We start from the raw sequence: 15,173 nt of genomic DNA, 5'->3' as shown, positions 1-15,173 counted from the left end.
ACTGTATTTGCTGCTAATTATTTCGTTGCCGTGTAGAAAATAACACACACAGAAACCTTGTAGATTCCTATAGAAAGAGATTTATGGATATTGTGCTGTTTCTCCACATCAAATTATTTCCCAATTAATTTTCACAGACAAAACATTACCCGCTGATCTGAGAATAACACCAACATGTTTTTATCTACCGTCGCGTCTGTGAACATTTCATTTATTACTTTGCCATTTCTGTCGTTGCTAACCATAGTTCGGAGTCTTAGCTACTGTACTACAAGGATGCCCTTTGACCCTGTTCCAGGTGAAATGTACACGGGGACTGTATACGCGGTGGTATCCAACGTAGGTATTCAGCAATGCGTCTCGGAATGCATATCCCGGAAACCCCACTGTAAAGGTGTTAATTATTCGCGAAATCGACTCTCCTGTGAAATCTGTTCCTCTACTGGACATTCCCTTCTGTCGGATGAATATACCAAAGTCAATTTGGAAAAGGTAATTTGTTTTCCTCATAAAAATTTAAACAGCGGTGTTTAAGTAATTCTGGAAGTCAGGATTGCGAATTTTCATTTGCCAGAGATAAAAAACATTGTGAATGATGACAGGGTATCTTACCCCCCCCCCCCCCAAAAAAAAAATCAAAATATAAATTCTAAAGCTGCAGAAGAAGGAGACACCTTCCTTAACTTTCCTTTATTTCATATCCAAGGTTATGTCTAATATAAATTCATGTACCTTCTCTCTGATATTTACAGTTATATATATCCGATATTTTCAGTGATGTCCGATATTTACAGGAATGTCTCTCTGATATTTAGAGTAATGTCTCCCTGATATTGACAGTGATATCTCTCTGATATCTATAGTTATTTCTAGCTGATATTTACAGTGATTCCTATCTGCTAATTATATTGATTTCTATCTGATACCAGTATTTGCTGTGATTTCTATCTGATATTTACAGTGATTTTTTATCTGATATTTACAGTGATTTCTCTCTAATATTTACAGTTATTTCTCTCTGGTATTTACAGTGATTTCTCTTTAACATTTACAGTGATTTCTCTCTGGTATTTACAGTGATTTCTCTCTAATATTTACAGTTATTTCTCTGTTATTTACAGTGATTTCTCACTGTTATTTGCAATGATTTCTATCTGATATTTACAATGATTTCTCTCTGATATTTACAGTGATTTCTCTACAATATTTACAGTGATTTATCTCTGTTATTTACAGTTATTTCTCACTGTTATTTACAGTGATTTCTCTCTGATATTTACAGTTATTTCTCTCTGTTATTTACAGTGATTTCTCTCTGTTATTTACAGTGATTTCCATTTGATATTTACAGAAATTTCTATCTTATATTTACAGTGATTTCTCTCTAATATTTACAGTTATTTCTCTTTCTTATTTACAGTGATTTCTCTCTGTTATTTACAGTGATTTCTATCTGATATTTACAGTAATTTCTATCTAATATATACAGTTATTTCTCTCTGATATTTACAGTTATTTTTCTCTGTTATTTACAGTGATTTCTCACTGTTATTTACAGTGATTTCTCTCTGATATTTACAGTCATTTCTCTCTGATATTTTTAGTGATTTCTCTTCAACATTTACACTGATTTCTCTCTGATATTGACAGTTATTTCTCTCTGATATTTACAGTGATTTCTCTCTGTTATTTACAGTGATTTCTCACTGTTACTTACAGTGATTTCTCTCTGATATTTTCAGTGATTATATCTAATATTCACAACAATGTCTCTCTGATGATGAGTACAGAGTATCAATTGTGACATAATATCACCAACAGTAGTTATAATGTGCATGATTTCCTTTTAGTAAACCTGGAGAACACCTTTAGACAAACAAAAACATAAGATCAAATATATGTACATCTGTACTAAATATGAATTCCCGGTATGAATATGGAATTTGCACAAGCCTGCTTTAGATGTTTTCCCAAAGTTGAACTTGCAATATGGCCATTCTGTGTCAAAATTCCGGAAATGACAGCAAATCTCCATGTTTTGATGTTATAATTCCGAGTCCGAGTCATCTTGACCAAACTTAGTAAAAAAAAAATAATGATTGAAACAAATCATTTCATGTAATAACCTTTTGCAATTAATTTCTGCTTTATAGCACAAAAATGAATTTTCATGATTTCAATTGTAATAGGCAGAAAGAGACAAAAGCTGTCCTGAATGCTTAGATGGGGAGAAATGCGTACACATATCAAAGAACACTACCAGATGCATGGATGGTAATATTTTGCGTACATTCAATTAATATAGCTGATTTTCTCGTTACCCTAATCAATTGTATAAATGGCATAAATGACTCTGTTGACATGCCGTCAACATATTAAGTTTGACCTTTACTTATCTTGTGTGGTATACAGGATGGATTTTGTTTTTACTTCTTGTCAAATGAAAGTTAGAGATAACGAACGCTGATCAACTCATATGGAGGGCGGAGATAACAATGATCAATCTCATAACTTCCATATAACGATCTAGATTGCCAATACAACCTATCATTGGGTCAAATGCTGTCTGACATGTTTCATGCCGATTGTTAGGCCGTTCTTGGCACATTGATTTTGACTACGAATAACTCAATTTACCTGATCAAGATATAGGCCTTACGGCGGGTGTGACCGGTCGACAGGGGATGCTTACTCCTCCTGGGCACCTCATCCCATTTCTGGTGTGTCCAGTGGTCCGTGTTTGCCCCAAATTTCTGCTTTGTATTGCTTATAGAAATTATGAGATTGATCACTGTTCGTCATCTTTGCATTTGATAAGCAATACAAAATAGAGAATTGGACAAACACGGACCCTGAGCAAACCAGAGATGGGATCAGGTGCCCATGAGAAGTAAGCATCGTCAGTTCACTTGTTACACCCACTGAGTAAAATCAATGTGCCAAAAACGGCCTAACAATCGGTATAAACACTTCAGACAGCATTTGATCCAATGACAGGTTCTATTGACAAACTAGATTATAATGACGACCATAGAGACTGCGAAAGGCTGACTTTAAACGAGACTGTTGAAACCCCTGTAACATCTCTCCTGGTAGGAGGAATGACGTTTCACAGTCATCTCAGTATTGATATTCTATTTTCTTCATTTCAATAGATAGAGATTATATCACTGACTGTACTGTGTTGCATTGGAAAATACCTTCGTTGAACAGTGGGGAATATACCATCAAACCTCTACACAAAGAAAAAGTTCCAGTGTTTTGTGAAATGGAGGAGGATGGGGGCGGGTGGACGGTAAAAAAAAAGAATTTCCCGTGAATCAGTTAATGTTCATTATCATAAAGAAATGTTTGAAATGAATTGTTTGGAAATGGTAAGCTAAGACTATTTCAAAAGCAGATGCTTTAGCGCTTTCATTTCCAATCTCCATCAACTTTATATTACGTATATGAGCCGGTATTTTTAGAAAGTGGTGCTATCTCATGCATTGCCGTATAATCAATTTAGGAAAGTAAGATATTTTCATCAATATGATGTTTAAAGTTATTATTTTATAAATAAGAGTTGAGCAAACACTGACTCCTGTATATACCAGAAGTGGGATCAGGTGCCTAGGAGGAGTAAACATCTACTCTTCAAACCCTTGCCCAATCAAATTATTTGTCAGTAGCCTGTTTGATTTGAAAACTGGTCATACGCAAAACAAGCTCTTACGTATCGAATCAGTTGAGAAATATAAACACCACATCCAGGAGATAATGGAATATTGCTACATAAATATGGGAAGTTGTCGATGGAGAAGCTGACCCCGTTTGCCATCAAGTTGAGTTGTAAGTTTGTCGATCAATAAAATATCGAAGTACAAAGGAGAAATGAACGATTCTGCGGTGTCTTTTATTTCGAGTTGACAGGGATATTTGGAACCGACATATGAATAACAAGCATTATTGTTGATAGATAAAATGTCGTTGATATATCTAAATGTCGAATTGAAAGCCACAGCAAGAGATTTGTCTTCTCACACAGAAGTTTTTGAATAAATTCTTATTCAAATGAATATAAAAACAGGTAGCAGCTAACAAAGGAGTACAATTTGTGCCCATGATAATTCCAACAGACTGTTGGAAGACCTTATCACCAAAGACTACGAAGACATTGTCAATGATGAACTCCAACATATTTTTTTTTTCAACTTCAGAGTACTTGTGCGTGGAATCAGAGTGGTGTGTAACATAGTAATTCCCACGATGACTAATCACTAGACATGAATATTTCCGTTTTTTATTTTTGTTGAAGTAACAACTATTTATGATGTCAAAAAGTCTGGAGTGCAACTTTGAGATTCCTTATATTCTTAAAATTCAGGTTTTTCAAAGACGAATGGACGGTTCTGTAAACTTTACCCGTACTTGGAGCGAATATAAAAACGGATTTGGGAATCTATCAACTGAATTTTGGCTTGGTATTTATTCAGAGTCTACTATAAAGACTTACATAACATGATAAATGTTCACTTTTATATCTTTTTGAATTGAATTGATCAGCAGTGTATCTTATTTTTATTTACTCACTATACTGCAAATTTGTAGGGAACAAATACCTCTACAGTATTCTACGTCAAGGAAATTACGAACTTAGAATGGATATGAGAGACTTTGAAGGAGATTCAAGATTTGTCAAATACAAGAACGTTAGTGTTGGCAACGGCAGATCTAAATATAGAATGAATATATCTGGATACTCAGGAAATACAGGTATAATATTCGAGCACAATAATGATACACTGTAACTAAAACAAAGTCTGAACCGTGAATAAAATACTGGAATCCGGTAAAAATTAATAGATATATGTCCACGAATGCGAAAGCGGCCTCCAATCGAATTTTTTGAAAATTATGTATAAATCCTCTGCAATGAATTGCTTTGTTTATACAAGAATGTTTCGCCCATTGTTTCTAAACAAATAAAAACTGGCCGCCACCAGACAACTGAAAATTGTTGAGTGTGGCGGAAAACTGCAAAACAATAATAGTAATATATACAAATAAAAGAAATTCTAATGTCAAAATTAAAAGAAAAGATTGCGAGATTTATGAATACACGTATTCTAATTCTATTAAAATATATCAGTGGTGAATTTTATGTACTATACAGCTGTTTAAGTCATTTTGGTAACAATCGACACATAAGACTGGCAGTCAATGATCTTTTAAACGTTAGATATAAATTCCATTTCCATGGAATATATAGTTTCTATGCAGTGAATTCGTCACCAGAATTTAACTCGAAAACTTTTATAGAAATGTTCCAATGACACTATCTGAAGTGAGTCTAATTGAAATTATCACTTCGGATACATTTGTTTCATCAATGTAAAAATTATGGTTATTAAAAATTTAACCTTTTTATTTATATTATTTTTGGCATCACAATTATTGTGTAAATTAAATGGCTTCTACTTCATGCGCAATACTGTTGACATTTTTGTCAATTTTCTTATTATGAATAAAACAAGAATGTCCGACCGAGCTATGTGAATTTAAAACTGCAACTAATCCTCGATTGAGAACACACAGGATCAATGCCTTGTCATATCTGTAGCATCTTGAAAATTTCACAGACCGGTAAAGTTAGATTTACTATATAAGGAAAGGTCACACCTTACCGGATAACCTCAATGGACGTCGCGCAGATAAAAATGATTTTGACATAATGCTGTCCGTTGATGTCCGTTAATGAAAGTCGTTTCCACCGCTGCTCGGGGCTCCTGCATCACTTGATGAAACGTATACAACGCACAATAACCACACGATTACTGGACACGTACCGGACAATTAACGGTCGATTAGTGGACATTGTCGTCTGAATAACGGACAAGTTCCAGGTTAAATGAACGTGGGAGACATGAGAAACTGATATAATATAACGTCCTTTCAACTTTAGACGAAATGTATTGTATTGGTCACGTGACTGACAGACGGGAATAAATCGAAATAGGACGTCAGTTAGCGTTATCCGGTTAGATGTGACGGCTACAATAGTAACAAACTACTAGCTATACTATCGGACCAGTATATGTACAAACACTCAGTATCAGTTACATATAGCTGGTTAATAGTGGATAGCTTTACTGATATTCATTGAGTTTTAAAAACTTTGTAATTGTTTTAAGTTGCCTGAAATTCATCGTCAAATCAAACTTGGTAACTTGGTAATTTCTAAACGGTGTAGAAGAATCTAATGTTATGAGAATCTGCCATCTTCAGAATAAATAGTTCGTTTTAGCTCACTTGAGCTATAAGCTCTGGTTAAACATTACCGATAAGCATTATGCATGCGTCTGTCCGTCGGTCTATTCTTAAACTTTATACATTTTAAACATCTTCAGATCCACACAGTCAATTTCAACCAAACTTGCTTTAAAGTAATTTTGTGTAAAAAGGATTCAAAATTGAGGGTTCACAATCTTTGTATCTATATACAGATGTTGGACATTCAACATTGTCTAAATCATGGCCCTGGTAAAGGATGGGCCACAATAGGGGATACAAGTTTTACATGCTTATAGATATATTCTTAAGCTTTGAACATTTTCTTATCAAGGACGACTGTCAGATTAGATACATTAACACGCAGAATCCTAATGTAATGCAGATTGTATTTGACTGGGGTTATGTGCTTAAATAATGGATCAGTTTTCATAAGAATATATAGGAAATAAAAAAAAAAGAAGGAATTCAAGAGTTGTAGGTCCTCGCTACATCATATCAATATGCAACTGTTCTGATTTCAGGGTTGTTTTTTTTCATGGGTTAGGGTGGGGCTAAAATAAGATATTAAACTTTAAAATATAATAAAATAGGGAAATAATCTGTAGACATCTTCTTCGACAGACCTCCAGATCATGCTTGGTATCCTCATGTTGTGTGTGTTCAAGTTCAGTTACGTCACAACCACTTGAAGCTAGATTGGGTTATGATTTGTAATGGGATTAAACAGAGTAAATTTCTCTTTCAAATACTTAGAAGAACAACGGGACCTAGGGGACTTGGACGAGCGTTGTTGCCCATGTGCCTCTTGTTTAAAAAATATATTGATATTTTTCCATATTTGTTATGGAAAATGCCCTTTTTGTCCAATGACGTTATGATATTATCTTGACGTTACTAGTATCATTTTTTGGGGTACTTTTAACGTAGCGGCCATGTTGATGTTGAAATATGTCCAACAAATTCATCTTTCTGTATGAAAGGGGAAATCTTAATCAAATGTAGATACAAGTAAATTTCCATCATCTGATGTATCTATTTTAATCCAGTGTAATTATAGAATGTTGTCATCACCAGTGTAATTATAGAATGTTGTCATCACCATATCCTAAAAAGATATAACGATATTGTTCAATAATATACATTAAAATTTCCTCTTCCATTATTAAATGATGAAGACTTTGAATATTTCTGGTTCTGTTTAATAAATTGTTTATTGTTCAATATTACATCATGGATAGAGAATACCGTAGTCCTGAGCAAGTCTTCCTGTTAAAATATTCCCATGCTTAGATGATGATGAAATGGATATAATTTTAGACATAATGTAGCTGCATCAGTTAATCATTTTACGTCACATTCGACATAATGTACACTTACTCATATTTACTACATACCTTGTTACTCAACACTAATATCACGTTTGCTGCATGTAAGATACATGTCATCACTTTGAACAATTTTAACACATTTGGAGTTGAACACATTATACACAGTAAAAGTTTTATTTCAGTGCATTTTAGCATCAGCCTATGTGGGAGAATTCAGAACTGAATCAATAATTTAATTTCACTTATTCTCTTAAAGTAGCCAAAAAATACGACTTTAGAAGAAAATGAAATAAGATTAAGAATACTAGTATATGAAATGCATCAGTATGAAAAATTTTCTATGTACGGTAATTTCTGGTTATGATCCCCTCTTGTATATGCAGGAGATTGCTTCACCGCGGGAAACACAATTCACGATATGAGGTTCTCAACATGGGATAAGGATAATGATAATTCTGACGGAATCTGTGCTGTGGCATACAAAGGCGGATGGTGGTACAACAAATGTCATGCTTGTAATCCAAATGGACTGTATCTTCGTGGACCAAATCAACAGCATGCAAAGGGAATAACTGATCATGCCTGGCGAGGTCACGACTACTCACTCAAAGGAATCGAAATCATGGTCAGAAGAACGAAATGACGTTGATGATTGGGGAAAGGTTCACTAAAATCTTTTTTTTATGAATTTGTGATTTTAGAACGTTAAACTTTCGATGATCAGTCGATTATAATATTAAATATATACTTGCTGGCTGATTTTAGAATAAAATATGTTAATGTCTATGTGCGGGTGTATTAACTTGGAAAACCTTTCTTTATAAGAGAGTCGCTGATGTCGTGTTATGCCACAATGATCCACAAGACGTATATTTTCCGTCTTAACCTGGCACATCAGCTACAGGACGTTTTGACCTAAAACATTGAAATTGTTCTTTCTTAGATCCGCGGACATTTTTGTTTCTTCGCTCTGTTTGGGATCCTTTTATATCCCCCCATTTCAAAAGTTTATATTTCATTTCCATTCTGATGTGCTTTAACAATTAATATACATTTGAAGTTACCTCTGCAGGCATGGTTGTTTATTTTTCACATACTAGCATTAATCTCCAACGAATTGAAACATCCGCCTACCCCGTGTAGTTATATAGAAATTAATCAACAGTACGTTCAGACTACATTGCGTCATATTGTAAAATATGGAATATCTACTAATTAAGGACAACCTTTGATCGCGTTATTTACTCAATAGACATTTCCAAATAAACAGTCTTTTGAGTCATGACCTTTCACCTTGTGCCTAGAAAACCATTGGGGGCCATCTACGTTCTAGGCGCATCAGTGTACCAAGTTTGATATCCGTTAAAAAATATTAAAGATAGTGAGAATACAATATCTTATGTCCAGAGAAATTTGACCATTGACCTTGTGTTCTCAATGTCAAAAGGGGTTATCTACTCCTGAGGATGTACGATTTACCAAATTGTATGTCTGTAAAGGCCATGAGCTCCGAAGACACTGAGCGTACAATATCTAATGACAAGAATAACTTAACCATTGATCTTCTGGTCAAAATTGATAGGAGTTATCTACTCCTTAGGATGAACCAGGGTACTAACCTTCATGCACAGACACTCGATGTTTTGAATATCTATAATAAAAAATCGTCTTTCTGTAAACATAATATTCACAAGGTACATCACACCGCCATCTTGGTTTTCTGTTTTACCAGCTGCATCGCTAGAAAATTTCGGCGAAAAGATCGATATAATATGATAATTAGATCCCTTCCGTTTAGAAGAAACTATGTCAAGAATAATATTTACTATTTTTTAATTTAATCGACCAATGAAAAAAGGGCTATCCAGAAATTATGTCATCTTCCGTCCACTATTCTGCGATGTTTTGCTTTTGAAAGCAGTAGACGATATTTGACGGTTGATTATAGCCGATAAATGGACTTTATTTCCAGTTCACCATGACGATGGAGAGGTAAGACCTTGTCAGAGTTCTTCGCAAATTCTATGGTCGTTATAACGATCTAGTTCGTCAATACAACCTCGCATTGGGTCAAATGCTGTCTGTCATGTTTCATACCGATTGTTAAGCCGTTCTTGGCACATTGATTTTGACTGCGGATAACTCCGTTTACCTGATCAGGATATAGGGCTCACGGCGGGTGTGACCGGTCATCAGGGGATTCTTACTCCCCCTAGGTATCTGATCCCACCTCTGTTGTGTCCAGGGGTCCGTGTTTGCCCAACTATCGATTTGTATTGCTTATAGGAGTTATGAGATTGATCACTGTTCGTTATCTTCACCTTGGTCTAAACGGTAGGGGTCTAATTATCATATTATATCGAACTTTTCGCCGAAATTTGCAAGTGATGCAGCTGGTAAAACAGAAAACCAAGATGGTGGCGTGATATATTGTGAATATTATGTTTACAGAAAGACGATTTTTTTTATTATAGATATTTAAAACATCGAGTGTCTGTGCCTTCATGTCTGCCAAACAAAGGATTAACAAAGGATTCTCAGGGTATTGAGCGGTCATTATTTTAAAAGTAGTTTGACCATTGCCTGTGTTACTTCAGAATCAACAGTTAAGGCCTCCCCGAGGAAATTCCTAAAATGTACCTCCGTACACATCACAATATATGATGTTACAATACAAAAATACGTCACGATTCATAGGTCTAAAGTTGTATTAAGAAGAAATGCCATAATATTCTCGTTATTTACTACTATTATTAAGTGAAAATCTGTATGTGCAAATCTGTTTGTCAAATGATTTAATATTTTTGATATATTATGTCTTTTATCTTTATATATAGTGTACACTACTATAATTTTGATATTACATTTTGACCCTGAAATTGCCCACAATGTGCATAGTCATTCAGAATAACGAAAGTCAATTGCGTGTACATATCGACTTAGCACAGGTGAAATATGAGGGTTGTTTGCTGAAATTTGTCTGAAATCAGGAGAGGAAACAAGCAGATATGCAAACCTTGTTTGGGAAAGGTATAAATCATTATAATCGATCAGTCTTTGCAAAAATACCCTCGAATTTAACGATGTTCGATATTTTAAATCTCATATTAACAATTCTGGGAATATCTATGAATTAGCTAAGCAAAACTAAAGTTAACGAAACTTTACCTCTCTGTTTTAAATTTCAATGCTATGGGATATTTCACCTGTTCCAAAGGAATTTATTTCAAGACGTTCTGATTGTATAGATATCGGGTGACGTGACTGTTACGACCACGAGACTATAAAAAGAGGGCCCCCTCTGGTATATCAATTAAATATTCCTAATTTTGTCTAGGAAATAAACATTTACATAGCGAAATGGGTTTTGACGACATAAGAAGGGATTTGTAAAGCGCAATATTTATCAAATTTACACAATTCGGGAAATCTTAACATTGCTGTGAATAGTTGTCAGCTACTTATGATGTAAAACCAGTGTACCAAGTTTGATATCTGGGGAAAAGAGGGTTCTCAAGATATTCAACACACAAACCCTTACAATGTCCAGTGTGACCTTGGGACATCAAACTTAATATGGGATATTTACTGCTTAGAAGGAACTAATGTATCAAGTTTTGTGTCTGTGAAGCAAACGGATCGTAAGATATGTAGCGGACAATATCTTATGCTCAGAATAGTTCGACTATTGACCTTGTGATCTCAAGATCTACTTGAGTTATTTACTGTTTAGGTAGAACCAGTATTCCAACCTCGATCTCTGTCGAAAAAGGTGTTCTCAAGATAATGTCACCATTCAGTCAACTGAAAAGTTACTGAATCACTGCGGAATCATAATTGAATTCTAGCTGATAAAGGTATTTTCCCCTGAGTACGATTTCTTTTGATACATTTTGGAAAATACCGCTTGTGAAAACAGCATACAGCAATATTGATATGTCGTCAGCTCCTTGGTCATAATGTAAAACTTATACGGTACCAATTTTGATGCACCAGATGCGCATTTCGACAAATAATGTCTCTTCAATGATGCTCAACCGAAATGTTTGAAATCCGAAATAACAATGAAGTTTTAGAGCTATTATAGGCAAAAACAGCGTGCCAAAAAGGGTGGAGTCAAATTCGTCTAAGGACAAGAGCTATGCATGAGGGAGATAATCCTTAATTTTGAAATGAATTTCTAAATTTTATAACAGCAATTAAATAAACATCCGTATTTTCAAGCTAGTAACGAAGTACTTAGCTACTAGGCCGTGGTACTGGTGAAGCCTCAAAATTAGTGAAAACCGGTAATCGACGGATTCATCAAAGCGAAAAATCATTTTTAATTTGCTCTTTGGAAAACACACCCCGATTGTTTTTTTTTTATTTGTGTGTGTGAATACTTTTGAGACAGCGCTGTGCTTGAAAGACAGTGTACAGCGAAGGGTCATCTTTTCGTTGTGGTCTCAATGGAAGTAATGTTTTAGTTCTTTAACCAATGCAGTCGGAGTAAGTGGTACGTGCAATATACATATACAATCATTCTAATTATGAATTACATCTTATGATCCGATCATCTACTATCGTTACACTGGGATCTAACAACTCCGAGTTAGGGGTCACCTCAGGATGACCTATGATGCTATCGAATCAGAGCGTCGCCTAAGAAGTTTTCGGTGTCGTCTTTATCTCTCGGATATTGTATAGCTTAATCATCAAATTATGGTAAGTAAGTAGACTGTATTAAACAGCTGTTTAAATTCTGCAGTCCTTCACCGGCAATCGTAACGTCTTCACGAGTGCAATTTCTTGAGAGGGACACTAAACAATATACAACTAAATATTCACAAAACTTTTAATTAATCAAGTTAATCACATGCATTTGATGTCAAGGTTACAGTTGCATGTTTTCATGGATGCAAGTACAATAATAAATTTCTCGGTCATAGTAAACCCAATTTCATCCTTAAATGATGAGTAGCAGACAGGTATTTCCCATTTTCAATAAAATTAGATTTAATTGACTGTATCTTGTGTACAGGTTGGAAGCGAGTAAATATAACCAGACACAATCTTATATAGAGGAAGCCATTTATTCAGAACGTGTGCGTATGTGGTAAAGAGCTGAAATACAATATATAACAAATCGAGAATTTACAACTTAGAATGTAAACACCAAAAAAATGGCGTCTTACATAGACCAACCTGGGTAACAATTTGCAGGATGAATAAGCATGGGCACGAATAACACCATGCAAAATACACTTATACATTCTATAATATACATTGTATATGTAAATGTAGGAAAAACAACTTACATTTTGCAAGGACAGGAAGACAATTACTGTAGCCAAAAAAGGTACACTGGCGTGTGGCGGGTCCACACTGTTACATTGGAGCAACGTGCATAATAGTTCCAAGACAAGAGCAAATAAGTCTAATAGAAAAAAGTGTGTACAAAGATGGATAAATCTTACATTCCACCATATATTGATTCTTGAAACTACTTGTACCGAGTAGAGAAAATAATTTGGAGATATTTACATCATATTGATTAATTTGAACAAAAACAAGAAAGATTTTCTATTCAGCAACATTGTATCAAATGTTAATGGATACTGGTCAGTGAAAGATCCATCAAGGGGTCAGGAGAGTCCTACTTTCTAGCAGTGGTACATTCTTAGTACTATGAGGTGTGGGGTGGAGAAAACCACTTTGCCCTTCAATTATTTTAAATACAAAGTGAACTTTTCTGCACCCCCACCCACTTTTATAGGTTTTCAATGCATCACTGTAACTCCCCTTCTTGGAGAAATATGACTGGATATCGTTACTGATTACCATTCTTCATCTCAGTGCACCTTTGGACTGTTTAATTGTAATGAGAATAAAACAAAAGAAACTGTTCAACAAATGAAAAGAAATATCCAAAAATTTGTTTCAATGAAAGACAGGGAGTATAATAAAGGCAGAGTTTTATGGAGGATTTCTGAATGCACCCGTATATGTATACCTGATAAGTATGTATGGATGTAGTCCTTATAAAAGTAATGGAGAGGCACAAGGATTTCGAATTATTTATCCCCCGTTTGAATTTAACTATAATTTTCTCATTAGATTAAGTTCTTTTTCTAACATGTGATATTGCAATCAAATATGGTATACACAATACTTCATTTTGAGTGTGTTTTATCCAACAATTTCCATCACACTCAGTAGATAGCTAGAAATTATGTCTACAATGTGAAAGGCCTTTGGTTTGAATCCTGTCAATGCCTTTGGATTTTAATTTGAAATTTGTCAATTTTAAAAGCTCTTTAGTGACAGAGGGATATTAGAGGGATTTTGTACATAAAAATGATAAAATTAAACTCAACAGAACATCACTAATTAATTAACTAATATTTTCCATTCCAGAAGAATAATGTAGCACTCAAACAAAATAATGGATTTGAAGTTGAATCTAATATTTTTTCTCATATTCTTCTTTTATTCTTTCATTGTTCAAAGCCATTTCCATTTCATAATGGTGAGAGATGAACTTTAGGTGTCTAATAGAAATATCAAATTTGGAATACATCTCACGGCGGGTGTGACCGGTCAACAGGGGATGCTTACTCCTAGACACCTGATCCCACCTCTGGTGTGTCCAGGGGTCCGTGTTTGCCCAAACTATCTATTTTGTATTGCTTCTAGGAGTTATGAGATTGATCACTGTTCGTTATCTTCACCTTGCATCAAAGGAAATTGTTAAGGGCAAAACTGTATTCAAGTGTATAATATATTAAATACCTCTACTGAAAAAATAAAATTAATGAGGACAATTTACTTTGTATTTTAGGCTGACACTGTCCACAAAATGACTTATGACACTGGAAGTGAGTGTGATCCTTGCACCATGTATTACTACCGAAACCTTTTGAATGCGAGAAGTGTAAAATGACATGTGGATAATTCTATAGATCTTTGTCATGTTTATTTTTACAGTATCTACATTCTGTGATATCAAGCACTGCTCTGATAATCAACCATGTCAATAAAACACTTTTCATCTACACATAATGACTGTAATTTATGTTTATATCTCACAATATATATCTAAAAAGGTTATAACCTTTTCAAAATCAATATTTTAAAAAAATGAAAATAAGGAATTTTCTGCATGTAGATTTACTAGATAACATGGATGAGTACAGGGATAGTTCTTATCAATTTTATCTCAATCTTTGAGACAGTACATGAGAAAGTCACTTCCAAATTTATTGGATTCGAACTTTCCAAAATGTTTTGCATCAGAATCTGAATCTAGTTCATCCCTATGTTCGAATTCAATTTTTAAAGTGTTTTCCAATAGTAACAGCGGGCAATCTCCACAATAGATTTTTTTGTAAAAACAAAGAAACAACTAATCAACGATCCATTTGCTCATGAATTTTATCTAGTTAAGAGTATATCAACAATGACTTCATGATGGAAAGTACTCTGCATCTGGTATCATGAATGACATTTTTAGTTTTACATCAAAATCAATGCCGCGTACATTGTATCGCATTGTGTAGCAATAATTATATTGTACATCATGAAATGCCA

General features: G+C 34.4%; 1 protein-coding gene across 1 annotated transcript; it reads left to right on the top strand.

The window, feature by feature from the left end:
- Positions 1–3,262: 3,262 nt before the first annotated feature.
- Positions 3,263–14,623, top strand: LOC125656502 (fibrinogen-like protein 1). Its single transcript, XM_048887104.2, has 6 exons — positions 3,263–3,295; positions 4,367–4,463; positions 4,591–4,755; positions 7,985–8,226; positions 14,425–14,461; positions 14,571–14,623. Exons 1-6 carry the CDS (start codon positions 3,269–3,271, stop codon positions 14,621–14,623), a joined length of 621 nt encoding a protein of 206 aa, XP_048743061.2. The 5' UTR covers positions 3,263–3,268.
- The last annotated feature ends 550 nt before the right edge of the window (positions 14,624–15,173 follow it).

This window comes from Ostrea edulis, chromosome 7 (genome assembly GCF_947568905.1).
Source record: "Ostrea edulis chromosome 7, xbOstEdul1.1, whole genome shotgun sequence".
Taxonomy (NCBI): Eukaryota; Metazoa; Mollusca; class Bivalvia; order Ostreida; family Ostreidae; genus Ostrea; species Ostrea edulis.
This window is presented reverse-complemented; position numbering and strand designations above follow the sequence as displayed.